Source organism: Apiospora aurea (assembly GCF_038362705.1).
Source record: "Apiospora aurea strain CBS 24483 chromosome Unknown utg000006l_segment0_segment0, whole genome shotgun sequence".
Taxonomy (NCBI): Eukaryota; Fungi; Ascomycota; class Sordariomycetes; order Amphisphaeriales; family Apiosporaceae; genus Apiospora; species Apiospora aurea.
Window position 1 is genome coordinate 1,306,144 of NW_027117393.1, and position 26,432 is coordinate 1,332,575.

At 53.7% G+C, this 26,432-nt stretch overlaps 5 protein-coding genes across 5 annotated transcripts; 4 read left to right on the forward strand and 1 right to left on the reverse strand.

Annotated features, from left to right (window-relative positions):
- Nucleotides 1–13,797: 13,797 nt before the first annotated feature.
- On the forward strand, nucleotides 13,798–16,589 carry PG986_009014 (uncharacterized protein; the record flags this gene model as incomplete). Its single annotated transcript, XM_066845236.1, has 2 exons — nucleotides 13,798–15,916; nucleotides 15,979–16,589. The coding sequence occupies 2 exons, from the start codon at nucleotides 13,798–13,800 to the stop codon at nucleotides 16,587–16,589; spliced, it is 2,730 nt and encodes a 909-aa protein (XP_066697634.1).
- A 1,459-nt stretch (nucleotides 16,590–18,048) lies between these two features.
- Nucleotides 18,049–18,649, forward strand: PG986_009015 (uncharacterized protein; the record flags this gene model as incomplete). The annotated part of the gene is made up of 2 exons (XM_066845237.1): nucleotides 18,049–18,250; nucleotides 18,297–18,649. The coding sequence occupies 2 exons, from the start codon at nucleotides 18,049–18,051 to the stop codon at nucleotides 18,647–18,649; spliced, it is 555 nt and encodes a 184-aa protein (XP_066697635.1).
- A 671-nt stretch (nucleotides 18,650–19,320) lies between these two features.
- Nucleotides 19,321–19,893, forward strand: PG986_009016 (uncharacterized protein; the record flags this gene model as incomplete). Its single annotated transcript, XM_066845238.1, has 2 exons — nucleotides 19,321–19,372; nucleotides 19,532–19,893. 2 exons carry the CDS (start codon nucleotides 19,321–19,323, stop codon nucleotides 19,891–19,893), a joined length of 414 nt encoding a protein of 137 aa, XP_066697636.1.
- A 1,834-nt stretch (nucleotides 19,894–21,727) lies between these two features.
- PG986_009017 (uncharacterized protein) lies at nucleotides 21,728–22,312 on the forward strand (the record flags this gene model as incomplete). Its single annotated transcript, XM_066845239.1, has 1 exon — nucleotides 21,728–22,312. The coding sequence occupies one exon, from the start codon at nucleotides 21,728–21,730 to the stop codon at nucleotides 22,310–22,312; it is 585 nt and encodes a 194-aa protein (XP_066697637.1).
- A 761-nt stretch (nucleotides 22,313–23,073) lies between these two features.
- Nucleotides 23,074–25,216, reverse strand: PG986_009018 (uncharacterized protein; the record flags this gene model as incomplete). Its single annotated transcript, XM_066845240.1, has 2 exons — nucleotides 23,074–23,588; nucleotides 23,677–25,216. 2 exons carry the CDS (start codon nucleotides 25,214–25,216, stop codon nucleotides 23,074–23,076), a joined length of 2,055 nt encoding a protein of 684 aa, XP_066697638.1.
- Nucleotides 25,217–26,432: the final 1,216 nt, after the last annotated feature.

The window sequence follows — 26,432 nt, forward strand, 5'->3', positions numbered from 1 at the left end:
AGGCCTCATGCCTGCTACCTTGGCCTACCTTGGCCTACCTTGGCCTACCTAGGTTAACCAGATGCTTTGGGCCACATCTGGAGATTCCCCATGCCATACACGGTACAAGAGCGAGCCACGACATGATTCGAGCGAGCAAGTCTATCAGCTAGGGAGCTAGCTGCACAGGCGAAATGGATCAAATGAACGTGGACGTACGGCCTCCTCGACTCGACTCTCTTACCTGCCCGTCCGCTTGCTCTGTCTCCCACATGCTAGTGCATGTTGTGCTAGTGATTCCGTTTGATTGAAATGGGATCTACATGAGGCCTCGAGGAAATCCCCTCCAGGTTGTTGCGCCACTATTGTTTTCTCGTACCTTCGCGCAAACACGCGTTGGTTCTGCCTTGCATCATGAAGGCTTGATTTGCATGTGCTTGCTTTCGTAATGGCAATGTACCGCCTGCTTTTTTGTCTGTGTGCTTGGTTCTCAATGCAGTCGATGTCCACCGTCCAGGCCTTAATTCGGTGGGCCGCTCCTGCCTAGATACGTAGGAGAATGGAGCATGGAGCACTGAAAATCCAATTGATGGGCCTACATCATACATGTAGTTCTGTACGATTGGTTGTACAATACTCCGGTTCGTTTGCTCAAACGGTCGGCTATCAGTCAATTGGTGAGGAGGGAAGCACATGAAACCAAAACAAATAAATAGGATGCAGCATAGCCTGACGTATCTGTCGGACCCGAGCGCGCCTCCAAGTGTATTGGCCAATTCGGAACTGGTTTTCTGTTACATTCTTGTGTCCAGGTGTTTTACTTCTAAGGCTCTACCATTGATACGTGTAGACGTACTGGAGAGGCACAGTCGTGGATGGACACCAGACTCGAGATACATACATAGATGAATGGTGGTGGGTCATCCCTGTCCGACAGACACAGCCGGGCCAGACAGCTCCTGGCAGTCTGGGCAAGACTGGACTCTTTTAAACGTCCGAGTGGGGCCTATGATGAGGTACTACCAGCCTAGTAGTACCTGTACGGGCAGAGAATCAGAGATGCACCCACCAGACTGCAGTGACTGCGCTGCACATGCCGATACCCACGATGGGTAGCTGTTCATGTTGGGAGACTCCTAGACTCCGGTCTTGATTTGCTATCCAATGCTGGTTGGTCGGTGGGGAGGAAGCTGTCCGGGCTTTCCAGCTACGAGCATCACTAGCCCAGTTGCCCAGCTAGCCCGGTGCTTTCTGACATGTGAAAGCTGTCACCTCGATCAATCGGGTCCACCCTCTCGCTCTTCCGTCCCTTATTCCCTGCTGTTTCCAACGACGACCTACTTAGTAGTCCTCCTCCTATGTACTTCCTTATTGTCTATCACATCGCAGGCATCGCTAAACCGTTGCAACATCCCAAGATGCGACGGAAATAGAACCCATCAACGAGGCACGCTCGCGCTTTCACCGCTTCCTTTCCTCGGAGATTGATGTCAAACGCAGGCTCCCTACCTGGCAGCCGCCTGGCTTCAGCCTCCAGTCCCTGGTCTTGGTGGAGGCATCATCGGGCGTTCGAGCCAATTTGTTACTATGCTCGCTCGCTCGCACTGCGGCTGAACGTTGATGAGAAGTTGCAACGCCTCGAGTCGGCTGTTTGGTAATCTCCATCTCATTGTATGTTGCCTGAACTTCAAGATTTGATCCGGCGGTTCATTAGGTCCAATGCCATCAAACCACCCAAACCATGTGCCAACCCGGGGCTAGCTCAGAGGGCTATCTTCGCCGAGTGCGCGCAAGGAGTGCTCTGCATTGCATCACCCTGCCGTCATGCTTATCCTGCCGCCGCTTATCTAACAGGTCGGCGTAGGCACGCCACCTACAGCGCCCAGCTTTGACCTTATCAATTCATGGGTTTCTGCAATGTCACCATATGAACCAAACCATTTCGCCCAAGACAAACTGCAACCTCCAATGCATATTATTGCATGGGCTTCAGTACACTCCCAGCAGCGAGGAAATGATATTCAACATCAAACACACTCAACCTATTGGAAACCCCTTGGCCCGCTCGTGCAAGTCGTTGATGGGCACCGTCAAGCCCCCTGCCATTTCACCCTTGTCGAGTCCATTGCCTGTGGACACACTGACCTGTGAAGCCGACTATCCAGCCCGAAAGAAAATGGATGGAAGAAAAAAAAAGAGTCATGCCGCCAACCCTGGCTCAATTTCCACAAGTGTAGCCGTCGGCTCTCCATGTCCTAGGTCCTCGGTCTCTTCCGTAGAGGACGGATTTCAGGAGATTTGTCGCCACCTGTTGTGTCCTTCTTGGCAAATATGCGAAGGATATGCCCCCGAAGCTTTGAAGCTTTATCAGCATGCTAATCGAAGCTGTAGGCGATCCACCGAGCCACATAACCCGATCGGCAAGGGTCGTTGGCTAGTATTCGCGTTTTCCTGTGCGACCCTACAGTCCGAACCCCACTATAGCCTCATGTACGTACTCTGGGCCGGGTAATTTTCACATGTCAACGGTAGGCAGCGTTTTACATATGCAACGACATACATGAGCATCTAGCATTACGCAACAGTATCACATCAATTGATTCTCGTATGTTCAACATGCGCTCCACGGCACTTCTCGTGGCAATCGACGAGCCCTGGAAGAGGCTATCTCCAGCCAACATTATGGCGACTTCTTCATCCTCGAAATATTCCCGTCTGGCGATCTACGTGACGCTACGGGCCATAAGTGAGTGGCAGGCAGTCAATGTGAACTTCGCATCGCAAAGACCCTGATGCGTCCGGAATGGTAGGATTGGGATATGACAGATTCCTGAGGAATGACTCTGCACGCTAGTTCCCGCAGCGGGAGGGAAGTCGTTGGCTGCAGATCAGAAGCTACCAGCAATCAATTTGCAAGTCCTCTCGACCACGACTCCCCAACCGGTGAGAGCAAGGCCAGGATACTGGTCAGGACACCAGGGGAGAAGCTGCTGCTGCTATGGTCCGTCAAGTAGCCTCCAATCATGCAGAATCCTGCATGAATTGCAACACGCGAGTTTCGATCAAACCGAGCCTTCCCCGCACTGATACCCCAGACACGGCGGCAAACTGTTCCTACCACCTATTGAGCCTTCTATGTGATGTGAGAAATGCACGAAAATTGCCGGAGTGAGATGATGCCCCTGGGGCCAAGGCGAATATCTACTATATGGAATTGCGATATGTTGTCACTCACATGACATTGTCTTCGTTTTTCAGTTGCTTCCTTCTGATATATGACTAATGTATTGCGGCAGGTAACTTTTGGTCCGTATAGAAGCTAGAAATGTTCATGAATTTGACGTTTCACGTGTCTTTGGCTCGGAATTGGACGCCAGAGCAAAAAAAAAAAAGATGGGATAAGCACACATCTATATGCGCCTAATTTGACGACATCTCGAGGCGACTTGCGTAACATTGTCGCAATGTCTATGCGGCTTTTCACAGTTCTCGCCGTAGTAGATGATGCAGCACGGTTAGGCAGGCGACAGTGATACGAGGGCTCTTTTCAAAGGATATACATGCAATACACGGCGACGCTAGTTTTGCAAGTAAGGAATGGACTTCTAAAGCACTTGGAACCATATATTAGGTGAAAACCGCAGAAAAGGGCTATGCATATCCCGGCACGGTACGTCGCATGCATCCGTAACCCGTGGTTCAAGTTGTTGCTGGTACAGTGTTGGTAGGCGTATAGCTCCACGAATGCTGATGGGCATTTGATAACGATTGCAGTCGATACTCGATCTGTTAAAACGGATGATACCCTCCGGGGCCGGTATGCAAATATGACCGGACTCTGTGTACAAAGTCGCTTTCCATAGCTTTGCAATGGAAGAATCCAATGCAGGAGAAGGCAATCGAGACGGATGGCCATGATGGCTGGTTTCACAACATGGCGACCCCGCTTCGCCTGGCTGCCGCCTTGTCGTCGCTTGCATGCGGGTGTGTGAAGATGGCTTAGCGGTAGCATCTCTTGCTCGATACAGCTGCGACACACGACGAGGATGACGACAGTAACGACACACTCACCAGCAAACAAGGAGTTGATTTCGGGGCATTTGCAGGGCGGGTGGTTATACGGCTCATTGCCACAAGCGATTGTTGTTGCTCTTCGTTTCTGCCAGTTGTTTGTTAGAAGTTGGGTCCCAGTGTCTCGCGCGTTTTTGCCCTCCCCCCATTCTCTGGTTCTTGTGGTACGTTGTGCGCCGAATGGCAGACATTTTACTTATCTTAAAAAAGGCTATCATCCATCCTTGCCGTGGGATCTTCTCAAGAGGAGGATTGCCGTGGAAGCTCTCGCTGCTGCCCATCTTTCCCACCGGTAAGTGGGTGGGTGAGAGTGTGTGCCGATGCTTCTTCGGATTGTGTCTCATCCTAGGGCTAGGACACCAGTCGGTTAAACAGGCTCTCTCAACCGGGTGTGGCCTCAAAGAGGACTTTACTATGCCGCGAGTCCGCGAGTCCTCGAGACGGCGGCAGTGGCGATTGTGATTGGCGGAGACGACCTTGCGTTACATGGCATTCAACAACGGCCATCTTTTTTCATCGAATCCACTCTTTCATACTCGTTATAATAGTTTCCGCACTACCATCCGTGGCATTGCTCACCCCGGTGTATTACCTGGTGGATCTGGTGCGGGCTTGAAGGAACGGGCCGGCCCTTGTCGAGGCTTGCACTTGGTAGAAGCGTGGGAAAGCCGGCGAGTGAGTGCCTTGATCATGAAAGTTACCTAACCCAAGCTGGCACAGATGTGACGGTTGACCGTCCATACAGTCTAACACATGTGCTTCCCGGACGACCACCGTGAATGCGTGAGGTGTCGTAACCTTGTTGACGTCAGTCGCTCCTTATAACTAGCCTTGCGTATAAGACCTTGCTGTTGATTGAATATACATACGTAGTGGGAGATATTCAATCGTCTATATACTTGCACGTACTCCCATGAACTGCTTCTTCGTCTGGGATTATTTCGCTTGGAAGAAAACGGAGCAATCCATACAGCTTGGACGATGGGCCCAGGGGCACCATCATGTATGCTTTGCCTTCTCAAAGGTGTTCGCCAGGTAAGAACTATTTCCTCGGTTAGGAAGAAGCAGTCGCTTGTTGCAGTTCGTCGTTCCACTTGCCGTCTCGACGATGGGATAGCTGCACTGTTTCCGTAACCCTCTCCAATGGCATGAGAATTCGCTACCTATTTCAGGGAAAATTCGCATATGAGATATCTGGTGGGTGGTGAGAGAAAGGACGCAGGCTGGCCAGTCAGCCAGAGCCCCTGAAGCCTCCTTACGTGAAATCCACTGGGTAAAGGGGGGTTCGTCTGCGAGAGATAACTTGCTGGGAGAGGTACTAGGAGATGACCGAAGACTTCAAGCAAAACTCTGTACCAATAAAAAAGGGAATCATGAACCGGAACCTACAGGGGCAATAAAATTCGCTCGCATCCCCCCCCCTCTCCCTTTCACGTATGCGTATTTCTAGTCGAGATGGCATCTCTATCGCCAAAGCTGGCGTCCGACCCATACCTATATAAGCAGCCACCACGTCTATACCTCTCTCTTCCAGGCTGGCCGAAGGCGCAGCCATATGGGGAGTCTCATACAGTCAAGATAATAGTTATGTACATGTACTCGCAATTGACGCTATCCTGTTCGCTATAGGGAGTCTGGTCTGTTTGGCCTGGGGTAGCTGGGAACATGTATCATCGATACCTACAAGTTACCAGAGAACTACCCCTAGGAGCAATGCAACTAAAAGTCGCACAAACGATGGCGACCTGGCCATAGGATCACATGAGATGGTTATTATTCTCTGGAATATTATTTGAATGTTGATTTTACGTTGCGGAAAGAAAACAAATGGGCACTAAACAGTTCAGTGCCATCGTATGTAACCCGAGGCCCTTCTATTCCCAAAGCTCCTCTTGCATCAGGAGAAACCAGAGAGAAATCACCCGCGCGAACGAAACTCCAACCGTATTTAGCACGGAAGAACGAGTCTGCAAGACTGAGGGAATGGCCGGGTCCACGGTTGAGGCCACTCGGCGAGCTTCGAGTCTTGACTGTACGGCAGCTACTTCCGCAGTATACGAGGAGGGATGGGATGGGATGAAACAGAGATCCCAAGGCGTCAGCCCTCCAATCCATGCCGACCATATATCTTCCAATGCCGCATTCAGCTACAAGACTGGTACGTCACCTCAGCTGGATAGTTATCCCCCTGTCTCCATCACGGGGTCGCCGTGACCGAGAGGAGTACATGTTGGCCTGCAAGGACAGGCACCGTCCCCTTGTACCCTTCCCCGACCACGGAGTGGACAAAATATCTCACAGAAAGGAAAGAATGACGACCCGTGATGAAGAACAGAAGATCAAGCAAGACCCTCTGCCTATTCCTCATCTTCCCCTTCTGCGGGACATCATGTCCACTTCACGGACCGATACTTTCCCAAACCACCAGCAGCATGCATCATGCCCACACCAGAAAATATAATGCAATATCGAAATACATTGTCTCGTATTACATACTGGAAGGTTGTAGGGAGTGGGGTGTATTGCAGATGTAGGCGACGGGTGCCGGAACAGTTGGCTACCTAGACTGGACAGACACCCGGAACCAGGTTCACCACCACTACCAAACTACCAAACTACCACTAAGCGAGAAATCACGGTGGCGATTCAACGAAAAGAAACTCCCTTCCAAACATCGCCATGTAAGCCCTTTGGGGACCTAGACGCTCATGCCCCGCGAGAAGATAGGGTTTGCGAAGCGTTGGTAGGATGCATAGACGGGATCGCAGGATCCGTCTCACCCGTTGGGAAACATACCCTAAAGCTTAGACGTGTGTAGGCACCGTTGCTCGTGTTATTCGTCCCGCCTTTTCGCAGCGGCTCGGACTCGACTGATGCCAGGCATTATCACGTATTTTTCATCATTGCATCACCCTACTTTAGGTCCTATTACAGTTCGGCTGATAATGGGCGACGCCCGAAAGGTTTGTTAGTGGAAGGATATGCTCCATGGACTTCGGTAGGGCTAGGACTCTAATTTAGAGTACAGCTGAAGCCAAATCTAGCGTCGGTCTACCAGAGTTCGGTCGGTTAACGTTTCAGCGGTTCTGAATATCAGCCTGGCTAGTTCGGAGAAAAGGGGCGAGCACATTTAGGGCAACCGAGAAATCTGTATAGCCGCCAGCGTGAACTTCCACGCCGAGCTCAGAATCTGACAGGGGCCCGAGTCCTGCAAGTTGAGCCTGAAATCTGTTGGATGACTGGATCTACGCCCATAACGGAAGGGTATGTATGAGTGAGCGCTTGACTGTCGCTGTCCTGTCCGTTTTGTTGTTGTTGTTGTAAGGCGACAATGGCGAGTCAGTTCGGATTTGCTATAGTAGCATCGGCAGTCCGAGCATATCGCAGCTATAGTAGCTGCACTCATAAGTTCGGAGATTGGAGGAACGGGCCTTCCTTCGTTGGAGTACTATCAACTTAGACCAGATCTCATCCGCGCGACCGATAACGGCGGAGAAACTTGCTTCCCATACTCGGCCTGGATGGTTGCTATTGTTAGAACAGCTCGAGATTCGGTGCTCTCCCTGTAATTTGGGCTGCCCGTCTTCCTGCTCGTATGTACGTACGTACAGTCAGCAGGTGGCGAAAACGGTAAGGGGGTTGCGACACTCAAGCGAACACACAGACCGGCCACTTCTACCGAAATTTTCCTCCAGCTCCGTCAGGCGGAGAGTGATAATGACCGAGAGGTGGAGCGAAGATCGGATCTGAGCGGCCCCGAATATGTGGATGCTGGGCTATAGGTGCTCAGATAACGGGGCATCAGACCTGGTTAACCATGTGTTGCGGAGCCTCCTAGTTGCTTGGTTGCCCTCACCAGCAGATGCATGAAATTCTGGCGCGAATGATAATCATTCCTTCTTCCTCCCGAAGCTTGCAAAGCGTTCCGGAACCCACTAGCTCAGGCCTGCTCAACGGGGGTCGTTCAGCAAACAACAACAGCAACAACAACAGCCGTTATGGCCAGGCTATAGCTGCTGGAGATATATGCCACCAATAAGCAAAGGCCGACTGACGTCAAACAGTTGCTCGTGTCATCCAGCGACTTGGCTCGACATGTTTCTGCTTCGAACACTTCTTGAAGCCGCCATCGTGTCAGAGAGCACACGACTTGAAGCCGTCGGTCGGTATTCATTCGCAAATAGTGCCATCTGAACGGCGCGAGCGTCCGATGCGTTTGACGCACGTTCATCCCGACGATCCGATCCGACACACCGGATGCCTCCTGGTTGGCAGCATCGGCATGCAGTTGGCCGCAATCATCCAGACATTTGGGCTCGTCGTTTCAACCTGAGTGTTGTTGTTTGGTGTAGCACAGACGGCCATCCGCTGCGCGTCGAGCGATTGGCTGATCATTGGTGGATTATCAGCGCAATCCCGACCAGGATCCGGCAATCAATCCCGCCACCCATACCGAAGAAGCCTTGATCAAGGGACGAGCTTGGCAGTCTCGAAACGGCTTAAGGCCAGGGGCATAGAAATATTGGTTGGGATCATGCCCACCCCCCGGTCTAGCGCAGGCAGAGTGACAGCTTCGTGCACCGCCATCGTGCATGAGGACCACTGCTTCGCTTCCAGTCTCAGAACTGCAGATGGCAATTACATGGAACGAGCAGATACCAGCGTTTGCCCAGCAATTGCTGTCTTCCAACATGGCCAATCTCAAAATGTAAGGGGAGCGAGAAGAGGGATAGATAATCAACATACCTGATAGCATTCAGCGAAATGAGAACCGGAAGACAGCAAACGTCGGGCAGCCGGGGGGGTCGGGGGTCTTCGCGCCATTTCGGGTCGAGAAGTGCCTCAGACGAATGCAATGTTACCCATTGCATCACGAGAGTGCCATGTTCTGGACCGGCCAACACGGCTCGCCAGCGTTGTTATTCTATGTGCACAAAAAGGTGATAAGTGAGGAGACCAATTTGCATGTTTTATCAGATATCGACTTCTCCTATGCCCCAGAGCAACCCCTTTATTTTCCGCATGGACATTACTGTCTGAGTGGGTGGCAACGGCGTTTGGACCGCGATCGAATGGCGTTCGTCGATCGCCCGGCGTGACGGTGCGACTGCTGCAGGCTCATCACATCAACACCCTGCCGCCCAAGTATCTGGAAGGGACCCAAGCACCGCTGGCTGGCTGGCTGGCTGGCCGCCCAAGTGTATTGCGACCTTGGTTTGTGTGTTGAGTGCTCGTCAAGATGTAACAGCAGTAAATAAGGATTATGACTCTGTTACCGTCACTGGTGCTTAGTTGTTTCTTACCCTTCCTGCCCAGATGCGACCTGCTTCAAGCAAGCGCAACACGACGAGCTTGTTGGCCGACCTGAAAGCGCACCGTTGGCCCGGTCCGTTTGGTTCTCGGATCAATCGATGTTAGTGCTGCCTGACGCACATCGTGCAATAAGTACATCATTAATGTAGATTGGGTACAGTCGGACCTGCCACGTCCCGTCCTGCCCTGGCTCGCTCGGCGGACGACCGCGGCTGTTCGCAGAATGAAGCGGGTAGGCGGGGCTCTCCAGCTGCAAACGAGTGGGATACTTTTCCAGGCATGGCGCGGCAGGCAAAATCAGGGTTGAAGGAACCGTGCAGCAGCAGTCTCCAGAGCAGGCAGGTCCTTGATGTTTGATTCGGGCGTGTTGCACACTTTATTTAGACGGCAGGAACCTACCATAGTGTTCCAAGGATGAGGGTGAGTGTATCTAGTAGGTTAGGCCACTGGAGCACAGCTGGGCAAGGACTGGATTGGGTGAGGGGTGAGTTTTGTGAGGCTCTGTAGGAAGCAACGCTTCCCGTATCGTAGTAGACTGGCCTCTCAGATCTCCCCACAGGGTCTCTTGCTTGCCGTTTTACGAACGAACGAAAGGCTAGCTGTAGCTGGGGTGCTGAGAGAACGCCGTCGGTCGTTTTCTGACATGTCGCTCTAGTGAATCCAGTCGCCCAATAAACACACACCGGCTTCGTAACCCCGCGGACGGCGCAGAGGCGAGAGGCGTCAATGTACTATTATGGTGAGCTGCTAGAGCATGGTCCGATGATGCCCACACTTACACTTGCCCTTGCAAGCCTTGCTGGGTGCCGGGGACTAAGGACTTCAGCTGGGTGCGACCCAGCCGACTGTCATAGCGTGCAGACGGACAGCTCCTCCGATGGGGGGCTGGCAACGGCTTGGGGGTGATTAATCACTTACTGCCACCCAAGACTATACTTAGTTTTGTTTGTGTGAACATGGAAACATGCAGAATGTCTCGGGGTTGCTTTTGTTTGATGGCGAAGGAGGGGCTGCATGTAGAACACTCGACAGCCGTCATGACCCGACGACATTTAGAGACAGGCAATTATGGGAGGCAGGAAAAATAAAGATGAAAAGTGATAAAATGATTGCACACAGTCGTTTAGTACCTAACCTTACCCTACCCCTGACATTTGGTGCCTTGCGAGTCTTGGTCGCCAACCACAAATTGTCCGATGCCCGTCTAGTGTTGCATCGAGGGAAAAGAGTTGCCATGTGCACCCTAGGTTAGCCCCGATACGGGGAGAAGTAGTGCGCTGGTCGCTACCTATCAATTGGCTAAAATCGTGGCCCCCAACCACCAACCCGCCCAAAAAAAAAAAAAAAAGGTTCGACGCGAGAGCCGTTGCTGGTTGGCTCAGAAGTTGGCTATACACCTCGGGACCTACAGTAAGTAGACTTTGCACGCAACCTATGGGGGTAGCGCTTCGCAGAATGGTTTGCTCTTCTATGTGGCTATGCCAGCGGGTAAGCGGAATGAGCGACTCATAATATTCCAAGACATGAAATATGACGAAGTGCTGAACACGTCAGACACTTGAAGCAATTGCTGTGAGCTGCCAGCGCTGGAGTGATGTAGAACTCCAGTGAGAACAGACAAACCTGGGCGAGGATTACTCCTCACTCCGTCACTCAATCCCATACCCCTCAACGCTTCAAGTTGAGACACGAAAGGCGGGCGACAGGAAGAGAGGGGAAAGAAGCAAAACAAGGCCTTCGTCCCTCTAATCTGTCGCGTCAAAAGTAATGTTGCTGGTGAACAACACACAGCAACGTTGGTTGAGATCGGTGTTTTGTCAACATCGTGTGTTTTTAGCTGATCTACTCACTCAGCGTCTAGGTCTTGAGTGGTGTGCCAACGTTGAACCTCCTACCGAAGCGTATAAGCTAAGAATCCCCAGGGTTCCTAAGGATTCTTCTTGATTAGCACCCGTACGTGTGCGGTGCGGTTCGTCGTCTGGTGACCAAAGACCGGCCCAAGCCGTTTGATCCCGCCGAGCCGTGCCCTACATGCTTTTTCTCCTCCATCCTTCCTTTCGTGGACAGAAAAGGAAAATAGACGTTGGCAGGGCAGGGCTGGTCTGCTTTCCCCAAACTCGGAACCTGGATGGATTTTCATTCAAGCGCTTGCAGTGGCCTCTTCCGGGGACCTGGACTGGACTGGACTGGCCAACGTTTGATCGTAACCAGCATCTGACCTCCCTCGCTCTCCTAGCCGCGCCCTGCAGAGTTTAAACAGATGACGACTACTGCGCCCGCAAGCTTTAGCTGCTTGCTGCTTGCTGCTTGCTTACCTCTTGCGCCTCCGTGGGCGGGCGGATGTGCATCTCCTGTACGACGTGATAGACTTTTGATGTACGGGCTCTTGGCCCGAAACTAAGCAACAGAGTGTATGTAGGCCAATGGAGACGATACTGGGTCGAGGGGCGTCGTCTACCGGTAGTTGGCCTCAGCCGTAAGCCTGTGCCTGTCAGCTCCGGTCAATCGTGGCGCCCGCCCGCACGAGGTAATCTCTTCCCATGGTGCTGGCGATGTAGCTACACTATCTGCGAGCAATCTAGGTAGGGCACGCGTTGTGTGTGTGTGTGTGTGTGTGTGGTGGTATTGTACGATAGCCGGCTTCAAATGAAACCTCAGTTTTTGTCATCCGCGATGCCTCTGTTTTCTTTTTTGCCTCTTTCCTCTTTCATGTCGCTCATCTCCAGGCCGTCCCACTCGAATGGCGTAAACTTGGCCAAGCTTGGGTCAAGGCCGGACCCTCGGTCCCACACTAGCTTCAAGCCCCGGGCGGCGCCTCTGGCCGGGATTGGCTGTACCTGAAATGGGTGGGGTAGCCCGAAAATTGAATCTACAGGGACCCCGTCCTGGATGCAGCAATGGCATAGCAAGGGGTTAGCCATTCTGGGGGTTGTGCAGGTGGTGCAGGTGGGGGAGCGCTGCTGCATGCTACTCGCTTGCTCGGTTGGGATGCCCGTTCAAGTCGAAACCAATCTGCCAACACCGAGCGTGTCCAGGAGGGAGCAAGCCAGGAGCAAGGTAGACAGGAAGAGAGAGAGACGGAAAAGAAAGAAGATCAGTCCCCTCTCTTCGACGATCTCCTTGCTGCAGTGTCAGGTCATGTCTCCCCTGTGCTATTTTGTGTAGTGGATACAGCCCTTTGCGGTTTCGCGCTCTCTGGGTAGGTATCGTATTGGAAATACAGTTGATATGCAGGTAATGTCCCTCTGGCGTATGTAATCGACACAGGAGCGGGGAGAGGCCATCCTGCCATCTTCCCACCCGCGGGATGATTCAGGAGTAGTAGAATCAATGTCTGGTCCTCCGAAAAAGAAAAGAAGAAACCCAAATCCAGTTGGGGGCACGAAAGCATTCTGCTTTTCTCCCGATCGTACTAGTAGCTTTTTCGACTCTACAGGGGTCGCATAACGTAGTACTGGCCCGGCGGAGGAAGCTAGGTACTTATCTCTACCAACTCGGTGCTAGTCTTTGTGACGGTAGCCCACAACCAGTACCACAACCAAATCCTGTAGGAGATAGGATGATGACTGAGGGTGAGGCGTGTAGATGTCTATGTGTGCGAGGTGATGTGATCACCAGGCCCGTCCTCCGAGTAACTGTGGCGGCAAGTAAGGTACATGCATACCTACTTGCGAATGTTTTGTAAAGTAACAAATGTTGGCGAGCAATGCAGACTGAGACCATGGCGATTGTGAAGAGTTTTGGTCTCGGACGGCGTGAGTACAGTCAGTCAGTGCATGGTCCCAAGTCCTGTCTGCCTCTGCCTCTCCCCTTCTCGAAGGTCGTTCGGGGCGCTAGGTCCTCCTCCCTGTCCACCCCCCCCATCCCATCCCATCCCAACCCAACCCTTCCAATGCTCCCATGCTACTGTATGTACATATGCCCGTCGCCTACCTAAACCTGCTAACCTGCTAGTATTACTTGCCTAAATTGCATGCCTACCCTTTCCTTCTTCTCCCTCTTCCTCTCCTCCTTTCCTGGATGCACCATATCCTCACCTTCTTCCGTTCTTTTCCCTCCCCCCACTCAAGGCGGGTTGCTGCAGGTTCGTGTCGCCTGCTCAATTAATCGCAAGATTGATTGAACAGTCCCGAACGACTTTGGTTCATCTCAAACCGTGCCAGCTGCTTGCAGTGCGACCTATCCCGGTATCAGGAAGTTCGGATTGGCCAGATCCCAGGCCCTCCCTGCATTCGACTCTTTCTCCTCGGGCCTTCGATCCCGACTGCTTTTTATTCCGTGCGGACGCCAATTCCTAGCCAGCTTAGTTGCGGTCTCGTCGAGGTCTAGATCCGTTCGTTTCCATTCCGGACTGGCCAACATTTATCTACCGCGCGCCGTAGCCCTTAGACTTACACCAAACCCCTAATACCTTCACACAACCACAGCTTCGACATGGCGCCGTCACTCAACACCCAGTCGTCCTTTATGCGTCCGCGCACCAGCGACCGCGATGCTCGTCCGAGTACGCGGGACCAGAACGACACCAACCTGGTCATCCCCAGCCGAACCTCGTCGCTGCACTCGCGCATCACGCAGCCGATCCCCTCGACTCTGAACGCCAAGCCCCAGCAGAGGACGCCGAAGACTTTGACTCATGCCTACATGGTATGCGGTGTTGGACGAGAGCCATCGCAATGGGTCAAGGCCCCCGCCCCCGCCCAGGGCAAGATCGGACACATGAAGGGCGCCGTTGGGCAGTTCTGGCTCCCCGAGATCCTCGGTAGCAGTCCCAGACTCGAGCAAGACAACGACATTGCTCGTGCCTTGCATGCCGCAATGAGGGCCTGCTTCCCTCACGATGTCGAAATCTGCACCGGCCGCAGCCAGCCTCACTGTGTCCACCACGCATTCGTGCTCCAGCAAGACTCCTCCCATACTCTGTACGGTATCTGCCTCCGTGTCTGGTCCCGGGCAGATGAGAAGAGAGCCGAGACCATTCGTGACCTGAGGAAGCGCACCGAACCCGACTTTTACGACAACGCGGACGAGACGTACTGGATTCCGTACTGCTTGTCCTTCCTTTCGCGCTATCCGCTTTACAACCTTTTGGGTGACTACCTTCGCGGTATGTGGATTCACTGGAACAAGGCTACCAACCTGTTCCACGCCGAGGAGGTATCGCGGATTCTGAGCTTCCCCGCCCCCCGCCTCAACGACCTCGTCCGCATCGATATGAAGGATTACGCCCTGTGCTATCAGTTCCCGTCCTCGCCCACTGGCTTCCAGAACTTCGCCATGTGGCCTCTCTGGACCTGTCTCTCGGTTCCCAACATTGTTGGTGTTGTCGAGGCAGCAATCTCCCCGACTCGCCGCATCATTTTTGTCAGCCACTATCCCGCCATGTTGACAATGGCTGCCGAGACGATCAGATATTGTGTTAGAGTTTATGAATGGAGTGGTTTGTACGTTCCCGTGGTTCATGCGCGACACGCTAAGGAGCTCGTCCAGGAACCTGGGCCGTACATTCTGGGTATCACGGCTGAGTGCCGTTCGCTCTTCACTGCGCCTACGGACGCGTTGGTTGTGGATCTCGACCGCAATTTCGTACTTACCTCGAGCCCTCCCACGGCTCTTACACCTGGCCAGCGAAACAAGTTTGTTAGCCGCCTTACTCAGGCCTTGAAGACCGATGTCACGCCATCCGGTGTGCCTGCGCACCTTCGCTCGGCTTACGGCGGAGGTAAGCTAGTGCCTGCCGGCCAGATCATCGTCATGCGCGGTGAAGTCGAATCGATTGAGGATCCCGATTGGTGGAACCAAGATGCCGTCATGACGGTCATGGACCACGTCTGTGAGAAGATGGGCCGAAACTCTGGATTGAAGGCGGTATTCGGAGGCACCGTCAAGAAGCCCTTGATGACCAAGGTTTCGATGAGACATTTGAATGAGATTGTTCGAGAGCGCAACCAGTACTCACGTGATGCTATGGAGGCATGGCAAGACTTTATCAACCTTAAGGGACGCATGGATACCGAGCTCAACAAGGTTACCAAGCGTAACAACTACTTGGTCGAGGAATTGGAGAGCTTCAAGACCCAGTTCCTCAAGTTCCAGGCATTCGCCGAGCAGCTTAACAAGGAGACCTCGGATCTTAAGGTCAAGATTGAGAACCACAAGCGTGAGAACCGACGACTTGGTGGTCTCATTGACCAACAGAAGGACGACAACGCCAGACTCTCTGTTCGCCTTACTGGAACCGAGAAGCAACGAGATGATGCTCTCGAGGCTCTTGTTCTGCAGCAAGAGATTGCCGAGGAGCTCGAGCGCGAACGCAAGAGAAACAAGAAGGAGCTGTCGGCCCTGCAGCACACCAACACCACCCTCTCGCGCCAACGTGATGAGGCTCGTCGGGTTGTGCTGCACCTGCGCAGCTTGATCGGCGGCCAATCGCACCATATGGAGCACCTTGTCCACTCCCTCACCAAGCCCGACGAGCTGGCCGACGAAGTCGCTGCCGGCTACGAGGAGGACAACGTCGCCGAGACCACTGCTGAGGATGCGGAAGCCGCAGGTAAGTCCCCACCTTTGATCGATAGTTTGACAGATTGTTCGTTTTGCTAATGCAGATCCTAGCGAAAGATGAGCGCCTTGGAAAGACGCTTGCCCGCGCACAAAGCGCTAACAACCGCCTTGGCAACGCTAGCTTCAATGACGTTGCCGATCGCCATCTCAAGGACAAGACGGATGCTATCGCCCACATCATCCGCAACATTGCCGAGCAATGCCAGGCAGCTGTCGAGAGTCTGCAGCTGGCTCACGACCACGAGTACGAGCCTCGCTCGCCTCGCACCCACTCCCGCGCCTCCCGCCGGGCTAGCAACCTCTCGGCCGCCCAAAGCGATGATGGCCACTCCGCTGCCACTTCCGAAGCTGGCGACGAGAGCCTTCTCCACCCATCCGGGCGCACATCCAGCATCCCTCCTACTCCGGATCTGATCCCCAACAGGAGCAGCACATCGATGTCCTTCGCATCGACCATGACTACCCCTGAGCGATCAAGCCAGCAGTACACGATGCACAACGAGATCCCCACCAAGATCGTCGAAGATGACGAGGAGAGCCTTGCCGGCCGCAGTGACAACGAGACCATCTCCCAGGAGCCCGGTATCGTTGGCAAGCATGCCGGCAACCTGCTCCACCGCCCCTCGGGTGCTAGAATCAGCGCTCTCGGTGGCACTCGCTAGAGAGCCACCGGCTGCACCTTGACTGCAGAGACATGCTGTCTAACGATCTCGGATGATGACGTCCATGGGATGTCTAATGAATGCCATGGTGGAATCGTGGATCTACACTAACTATACCTCTGTCACATGAAATTTCCTTTCTGTCTTGTTTTGTCTATGGGATGTTTTGTGTACCAATCGGCGTTTCTGGTACTACCACTACTGCTGGCCTTTGTTGCCATGTTTGCCTTTTTATCTGATTTCGCCGCCAGCGGACGTCCCCTGAGCCCGAGGCGCGGGGCACTAATTTTCTTATTTTCCTTTTACTTCTACTTTCTTGAAGATGAACAGCGAAAGCGGAAGCCTGTAGCCATCACACCGTTTGGGGAGAGAGGAAGCAAGCGACGCTTCGTGTTGGATGTATGTGTAAAAAAGGATCCTGTACGGTGACGAGACAAGCGAAAGGGGGGGTCGTGTCCCCCCTGCTTTTCGTAGGCATTGATTTCTGGGGAGGATTTGTAACTTGACTCTTTGAGCAGCGACCTTCAGTTTTGAAGTTTTCCCCTCGAATACAAACGTGCTGGAGCCAACCGTGAGATAGGAGAGAGATCTCGATTCCATTAAGAAAAGATTACTTCTTCATATCCTGCCCCTGTTGAAACTTTGTGACCTGCCTGACCGTGCCTCTTGATTGCTCTCTACAGAAGCCAACTCCAGTCTACCTGAGAGAAGGGATGACAGGATATACGTCCTACGCCTTACTTACACCTACTTGATGCCCGTTTTACCTCTTGATACGTCGTGGGTGATGCCGTGAGAAGGGGCGTAGTGTCCAACGCACTCGGCATGACAGGTTTTGGTCTAGTTTGATTTCCCCACGTGAGACAGGCCCGTCACGTTTATTTGGCACTGCTGGTGTAACCCACGTATCTACTTTGTGTATTATTATATCCTATACCTTCCAGCTTTTCCGCTCTTCGTGTATTTCTATTCGTAAGCTGTAACGTTCCGCGGAAGATGTGGAGACTGTGATCAGGAAACCACACCTTTTGAATTGTATGTGTCAAGTATGGCAAGAGGAAAATCACATAATACCCGAGATATACAGAGGAATGACCCATTAGAACACCAATAGACAGACCACTTTATCAATTTTAGATAGGTATTTAATACCGCGGGGTGGATTGTCGATGATGCCAGAGCTTCGAGCTGTTACCAAGAAGCAAGAAGTGATGTCAAAACGCACGGACCCACTTAATCCAATCTGCCACCATCTCCAACAGCTGGAGACCTGGGTCTGGATTTCCATCTCTGCTTTCCTACTACAACTTACCGCCAAATCCCCAGGAAAAAGTCGCCAGCAAAAAAATGTCGGACCGCGCGCGCAGCCGTTCGCCTCGCCGCGACCGAGGCAAGCCGAGCACGAGCGATCGCGGGGACCGCGACAGTCACTACGACCGACGAGACGGCGGACGACGAGATGATCGGGATCGGAGAGACGACAACGGCGGCAACAACACAGAAAGCAGCAGCAGCAGGCGCGGCTACCGCGACCGGGAACAACGAGGAGGAGGGAGACGACGACCGCCCGCGGCCCAGGAAGAAGACGGGCGGGTTCAACTTCAAGGACAAGCGACGCGACGACGACGACCAAGACGGCGGCGACCGTCGCGGCGGTGGTAGTTCGTACCGAGGTTATCGGAACCGGTCGCCGTCCCCGCGACGCAGCAAGCCCAGGAGCGACGCGGCCCCCCGCGACAACAAGCGGCGGCTCGTCCAAGGAAGACACCACGAAGCCGCCGAAGCGGGCGCCCGCAGCAGCTGTGAGCGGCGGCCCGGGCATGGAGATGATCATTGTGCACGTCAACGACCGGCTGGGGACCAAAGCGGCGATCCCGTGCCTGCCGTCCGACACGATCCGGCAGTTCAAGATCATTGTGGCGGCGCGGATCGGGCGCGAGCCGCACGAGATCCTACTCAAGCGGCAGGGGCAGCGGCCGTTCAAGGACATGCTCACGCTGGCCGACTACGAGATCAGCAACGGGGTGCAGCTCGATCTCGAGGTGGACACGGGTGACTAAGGAAGGGAAGGGGAGAGAGAGAGAGAGAGAACACCGATGGATAGGGCTACAGGATAGATCTGGGGATGCGGATTCTCGTCACTTTCGCCGTGGTCTACTACATCTTGGCATGGACAAGAGGATACCTGATCTCTATAGAGCGCACTACTTCGCTCCTGGGGGGATGGAGGAGGTGTATTCATTCAGGTTCCCGGCGTGAGTATACACCCGATATGGCTCTGTCAACTTTGCAGTGGTTAACCTCAAGTCACGGTAGAGATATGCCATACGGGATACATGTACAGGGACGGACCACAAGCTTGTTGGTGCACCTAGGCAGCAATTTACGTAATAAGAAACACACGCAAACCCCATCATGTGTGTTACCGAAACCTGTCGTCTGGTGGTCTGCTTGCTGATGTGCATGAAAGGAAGCCTTGAGTACTAACTACCAAGTGAAGTCACGTGCTTTCGTGGTGCGAAACTTGGCATGTGTCGAGCACTAAGCGTGGGGCAGACGCGACTTTCGAATGACATCGCCGCCACCGATGACTCAAGAGTCAATCATTTCTCTGGCATCTTCGGGTATTGATATCAAGCTTGCTTCTCCTTCACATTCATCGATTCTCCCGAGCTTGCCGCCAACATTCTCGTACAACACCAACTTCATCGTATTCCTTCAGCAACACATCATGGCCATTAGCCAGAAGCGCAAGCGTAACAACCACGCCACTGCAGATGATGGTGACAGCACTGAAGTGGCCCTACCAATCAAGAAGGTACCCCGAGCCTCGCTAGACACCACCCGCGACATCCTCGCCATGAGGGCGGCGGCCATCGCCAAAAAAGGCCCCCACTAGCAAAACAGTAGCAGCAGCAGCAGAAGAAGACATGGCGCCCCAGCTCGCGCGCATCGCGGCCTCGGACCGCACCCCTTCGAGAAGCGCGTGCTGTCGGCGCTGTGCCAGATCCCGGCGGGCCGCGTCTCGACGTACGGCCTGCTGTCGGCGCACCTGCGGTCGAGCCCGCGCGCCGTGGGCGGGGCGCTGCGGCGCAACCCGTTCGCGCCCGAGGTGCCGTGCCACCGCGTCGTGGCGACGGGCGGGGCACTGGGCGGGTTCAAGGGACACTGGGCTACGTCTACGGAAGATGGTGTGGAAGGGATCACGATTGTGGAGAAGAAGAAGCTGTTGCGCGCCGAGGGGGTTCGGATTGATGAGGCTAAGGGGCGCGTGGTGGGGTCGCCTTGGTCGGGGTTTGTTTGATTTGGGTAAAGGGGGGTAGGAGAGGGTTTGTATGACATGACCCTTAAGGAGGTCATGGCGGACTCATCGCGTGAGGTTCGTTTGCGAGTGGGTTGGAGTTGGGTTCGTTGCGTTACTGGCTTGGCTTGAAATCTGGTGTTTTCTCTGGAAAGGGGGAATCTACGGGATTACGGTTCTATTTTCATTGGCGATTGTATTCTAGTTTTTGATCGGGGCGGTCCGCCTGAATGTGGTCATTACCATGGCGATTTGGGACTTTGCTATTATGGCGTGTCTGTATATGTTTCATGGCGGATGTGTGGGTTGGGGGCCGAGTACTATTTCTGTGACAGAATGGGCCGGATACCTGCGTAGGCATCGCATTGCCGTGCGGGAGAAGCCGCATACGTACTCTTTGCCGTACACAGCCAGGCCCGATGCGTTCGCATATATTAACTTGGCGATTCAACTCCCTGCATGTTCCCAGGTTGGTTTGCTTGAGGAATAGCCTCGATCTTTTCCACAAACAAACAACTGCCTTTCCCCCCCTCCGCTGCTACTAAATAAGTATTCTAAACGGAGAGATGCATATACTATTGAACCAGCTCATGCACTTTGTAACACACCACCAGCCTCCCCCAAATAGGTACAGGTAAGTAAGTAGGCGATGCAGCGAACTTGCGCGTACCTGGTGTTACCCAACCACCAACCAACAGACCAATCGAAAGGTTGAACTGGCTGACTGGCCCCCCTTCACACCTTACCCTCTTACCCCAATTTTTGCCCGTTGGGCACGATGCAGATCTATCTGCTTTGCCGCGGGGCCAATATGTACGTTTGCTGCTGGTTCGGCACTTTTCTCTTCCTCTCTCTCTCTCTTTTTGTCCCGACTGCATTCCATTCACCAAGTACCAGTTCGGTCGGATGGAATACTGTGTGTCTGGACCCATCGAACAGACAGGCCCCCAATCCAACCAACCAACAGAGACAAGTAGTAACGAGTAGTAGTCGAGACTGCAAGCTGAGAGAGAGAGAAAGCGCCGCCCCCATTGGTATATGTAAGTAGACCGCGAGGGAGGATCGGGTATCGAAGGAGAGAGACAACTGGCGCTTACGTGCGCGGTACCGGTCCCCGTAAGCGAACGGGCCAAAGATCGTCGTCGTTCGGCCTGCGCCAGTCAGTCAATATGTATGCATGTGTGTGTGTGTGCGTGTGTGTGTGTGTGTGTGTGTGTGCGTTTCCTACACACAACCTTCTCATAATGGCTCCCCCTCTCTCGGCTACCCAAAAGAGAAAGGGGACGTATGTTAACACACACATACGCGTACGTAAGAGGTATGTAGAGAAAAACAGCCCCCAGCCCCCCGCCCGCTCCCCATCCTACCCGAACGTAAGCAAAGAGGCTCAGCAGCGGCGATTGAATACATGTAAGAGAGTCCGGCTCAGTCATGTGCGTACCCTGTATGTCGGCAGCCGTGGATTCTTATAGGATGGGGGCGCGGGCGGTCAGCTTTGTAGGTGCCTAGGCGTCGTAATAGGTCAACAATTCGGGATTTCGCTGGCGGGAAGTGTTATGATGATCACCTCCCTTGGCCTCCCATTCTTTTCTTCTTCTCCTTCCTATCCCACCGCTTCGTTAGCGAAATATCAGCATATCTTCTTGCTTAGATCAGCCGACGGGTAAATCGACACACCTTTGGCCTTCTGGCTTGTAACCTTTTTCTTTTCCTCTCGTAAATCGTCTCCTGGCTTGTTAAAGACTTCGCGGATACCACCGTCACCGCCAAAGAGCGCTTGGCATTGCAGCCAGCACATCATAGGAAAAAGAAAAAGAAAATTAAAAGAAAGGCCACCATGCGCCTCTCACTCCACCACGCCCTGCTCGCGGCCCCGGCCCTCGCCGTCACCGGCGCCGCAGCCGCCGCGACCGCCATCAACGACAGCATGGTCTTCAGCAACAGCAGCAGCAGCAGCAGCAGCACCGACACCACCGCCTTATCCTCCTCCTCTGCTTCCTCCCCCACCACCACCACCACCATCTCATCGAGCTCAGCCGCCACAATAACCAGCCCAAGCGCCTCACCGACATCAGCCTCAACATCCGCCTCAACATCTGCCCCGTCTTCTGATTCTGCCTCTTCTTCAGAAAGCAACAACAGCACCCCAGCAACAGTAACCACCACCACCACCACCGAAGAAGGCCAAAGCAGCAGCAGCACCACGCCGCCCTCCGCCCCCACCACGGTCCAGACCCTCCCGGGCTCGCCCGACGCCACCAGCACCGCCGTCGTCGTCGTGACCCCGACCGGCGACACTGCGCCCGGCCAGACGAGCTCCAATTCTGCGCCGCTCCAGTCCAGCGGCGCCGCGGACGAGGCCAAGTCGGTCGCCTTCGCCGGGCTGGCGTATGTGGTCATGGCGGCGGCTTTTGCGATATGAGGCAGCAAAGGCAAAAAGCAAGCATACTCCGAGGCAGGCAGGCAGGCAGGCAGGCGTGATAGGTTTGGTTTGGCCGTGGCTTTTCGTCAAAAAGCTGGGTTCCTCGGTCTAAGCCTAGGTCTGTAGGAGAGCAAAATGGACAATGAGAGCCGATAGCCATCAATCTGATGAATAACGAATACATGAGTTTTGACGCATTCCTTCGATTTCCCCTAATCCGTTGCGAACCTTATCAGGGAGATGCCCTACCAAAGTATTCGCCACCTCTTCGTGATTGCAGACAACGGTAAAAAAAGCGTCTGCTAAACGAGAGTCGGCAATTAAACATGCACCAGATACGTTCAACGTCAAATAAAATGCCACATCACAAAATTGCCGACAACACCGTATCAAGTATGTAGCGTGACAGTGTTATAGAACTTTTCTGTATTTGTAACTAAACAATGTAGTTACTGCTCGCTTGCTGGCTTGCTTCTGCTCGCAACGCTGAGGTGCCCGAAGGAAAACAGTCGCATGAAAAAAAAGAAATGGGTATCAGTGCCGCGATCCATCCCTGACGAAAGTGAGAGAAACTAAACAGGCAAGCCCTCCTATAAAAAGTACATGGTAATCCATACAGACCGTGCAACACTCCCCATCAAGGTGGCGAGAACCCACCAACGCTGCGCTTAACTCATCTCAGTTGCTCCTCGTCAAACAACAAGGCGAGGAGCCCGGTCGCTCTTCGCTTAGATGTGGCGATAAACAACCCTTCCTTCCTCCTAAAAGAACTGGACCTTCGTGAGGACGCGGTACTCGACGTAGTCCTCGCCATCGATGCTGATAATGGTGCCATTACTCGCCAGCTTGCCAGCAAAGGGCCCAGTCTGCTTCCGCTCGTACTTGGTGCCGTTGTAGATCTTGCTAGAATCGTCGTTCGGGCCTTGTACAGGACCAGGCATGGGCTGCTGCATCTGCATAGGCGGAGGAGCCACCTGCTGAGGAGGGGGCTGCATGCGCTGAGCCTCTTGCGACTGCCACACCTTTTGCAGCCGGCCCATGTTGTCGTTGAAGATGGTACGGTTGTCATGATGAGGATGGCCGCCGCCGCCGCCACCCATATTGCCGGGTACGTTCTGCATCTGACGGCCGGGACCTCCAGGACCATACTGCCTCATCTGTGCGTGTTCCATCTTACTGATCTCGCGACGGGCAAGGCTGTTAGTTCGCTCCATAGCATCTGCGCTATGGTTGCGACCGTTCTGGCGCATCTCGGTCTCTGCAAGTCCACGAGGGGCTGTAGCATTGTTAGTACCACGCAAGAAGATCAATGTGAGATGCCAATGAAGTAGGACGACAAGGGCACGATGTGGAACGTAACTTACCTCGCATGTCATTCGGCATCATCTCACGCCTGCTATGGCGGAGATCGTGATGGATTGGCTGCTCCGATTTAGGGCTAGGAGGCAACTCCTCCATGTGATTGGAGCGACTAGCAGGTGTCGGAGGAGCCTTGGGATTCATTGCTGCACGTCGCTGGGCCTCATAGACCGCCTTGGTTTCATTCGCCACCCGCTCGTCTTCATTCTCGCCATTATCGATCTGAAACTGTCGGATGCGGCAATACTCCTTCATCTCAGAGCGGGTGAGGTCTTGTAGGTGAGGCAACATCTTAACGTCCTCATACGGGATCCACAAAGCTCCGGCTCCGGTAGGGAAGTTGCCATTAATGAACCGCCCGTCCATCGTTTCCCGTACTAGCTTCACACGGAACATGTCGTTGGCACCGAGGATACCGTAGACAGCATGCTTCTCCGAGTCTTTAGGAGCCGAAGACTTAGTCCAGCAGCCCACCATAATACGGGTCGGTCTGGAGCCCGGAAGATTGTCGGGGATCTGTTGCTGGATCGGCATGTGCTGTGGCTGTTGGCGAATGGGGGCCATGTGAGGGTGAGCCAACGGCTCGGGCTGAGATATTTGAGCCGGCTCGGGCTGAGCCTGAGGCTGCATACGAGGAATCATGGGTTCACCGCCTGCGATTGTACCTACGGCACTCCCAGTACGGCGGCGCTTGCCATCAGGGCGGGCGTTGATCTGGGCATCCTGGGGAATCTCAAGGCCGTATGCGACAGGAGGAGCTTGGGCGGTTTCCGGAGGGGGGTTTCTCTCAACTCGGCGGATCGCCTCTTTCACAGCGGCCAGGTCATTCTTCTTCCTCGTCTCCTCATCTTCGAGATGCACTTCATCGGCAGTTCGGATCTTGACGAATTCTTTGACCTGATTGTGGTCCATACCGATGAGGTGGTCTTGGAAGACAACACGCTCGAACGTCACCCAACTACCACCTGGGCCCGGGGGTACGGGGAATAGGCGGGTATTGATGGCATCTCCATTGCGTGTGGTGTTCTGGATGCGTGTACGCAGGCGGTCTCGAACATCCATGAAACCCACGACCGCGTGCTTGCCTACCGGCTTGGGCACAGGCGAGTCTCTCCAGTATCCCAGAAGGACGGACATGTTGCTACCAAGACCGTGTCTTCGGACAGAGGTGGCGCGGCTCGCCGGTCTCTCTTCGCCATCGTCAGCACCACTAGGCAAGCTTCCCTCGAGCTTGTCCTCGCTGAGATCGTTGTAGATGGACGAGCGCTTCCGCTTCGGGTAATGGGCAGCAGGCTCGTCGTCATGGGCCATCTCCGTGTCTTCAGGCTCCGACGTGAAGCGAGAAGGCGACTTCTGTCCGTTGAGCGCGGGTGCATGAGTGTTAGTGCCCACTATGATCTCATCACCTGGCACGTCTGGGCTGGGACTATCAGCCATACTGGATGGCGGTGGGCTCAGAGCTGTCTCATCAGCACTGTCGACTTCTTCTGGCTTGTATGAGCCGTTGGTGGCGGCGGCACGGCTGGTACGATTGCGAGTCAGCATAACGATGTTCAAACTGTCATGACGAGATATGGTTGTCAAGGCTGCATCGTCAAAGCCGGGAGCCTTGAGTGAAGGAAAGAAACACATGGTTGCGCGGAATTCCAAGACCAGAAGGCAGTCCCCACCACTCGGTGTGGACAGGAGGAAAGAGCAAGGATCCGGTGGGTTCAACGTAGTAGTAATCAGGCAAGGGTGGCCGGCGTGGCTTCACTACTCGGCTGTCGAGGGCACGTTGTCCGATCTGATTACCGGATAGACGTTACGCCAAGACTCAGCTGAAAGTAGCTGAAGGAAGGGAGGGCCAAGGTTGAAGGTTGGGAGAAGCGGAAGAGAAAAGAAAATAGCTTGAAAAGGCAGGTCTGAGTTGTCAATGCACCTTGACAGCTTGGTGCAAAGAAGAAGAAAAACGCCTAGGTAGTAGGTGCAATGGATGGATGCCAATGGAGAGTTGCGATCCTTTGACTTGGCTTGGGATGAAATAATAGGTGAAAGGTTTGTGCATCTGACGGGGCAAGAGTGAAGAAAAAAAGTACAAGTACAAAAAGGATTGATTGTGGTGAAGGGTTTGTGAGTGACCGGTCAACTTCTTGTTGAAAGAAGAGTGTCAGGGTCGGCGATGACTGAACTGTTGCTAAGTAAAAGTGACACTTCGGCGAGATAGTGGTATCCTATACTCGGAACAGTCGCCAGTACTTGCTTGCAATAGTCGCCGACAAAAGGGTATAGAGAGATGTGGGGACAGGGAAGGGACTGTAAGAACTAGTCGAGTATAATTCTCGCCAGTGTTGGTCTGGGTATGGCACTGGCTGGGAACCGCATATAGCCAGTCACAAAACGAAGCGCAATGCAGGACAAGGAAACCTCACCTTCGAAAGCGGTATCTTCCCATGCTCAGTGACAGGAACGGGGATGTGGCGTAGTTGAAGAAGAAAAGGGCAAGTCTTGTCGTGAGGCAGGCGAGGATGGATAGTAGACAGGAGAAAGTTGTGGCATAGCAAGAGGACGGGGTTGACGGTGATTGGTGGCGTAGAGATAGAGAGTATGGAGCTTGGAAAATGGGGATTCGCCAGAATTGTCGGCACCCAATCCGAACTTCTTCAACTCGCCAGGTGTAGGATGCTGGAGGAGGAATGGCAGGATGGAGGAAGAACAATTTAGTTTCGAAAATGTCAATCCTGGTTGAGCCCAGTAGACTATCGTTTCACCCATTCTTGTC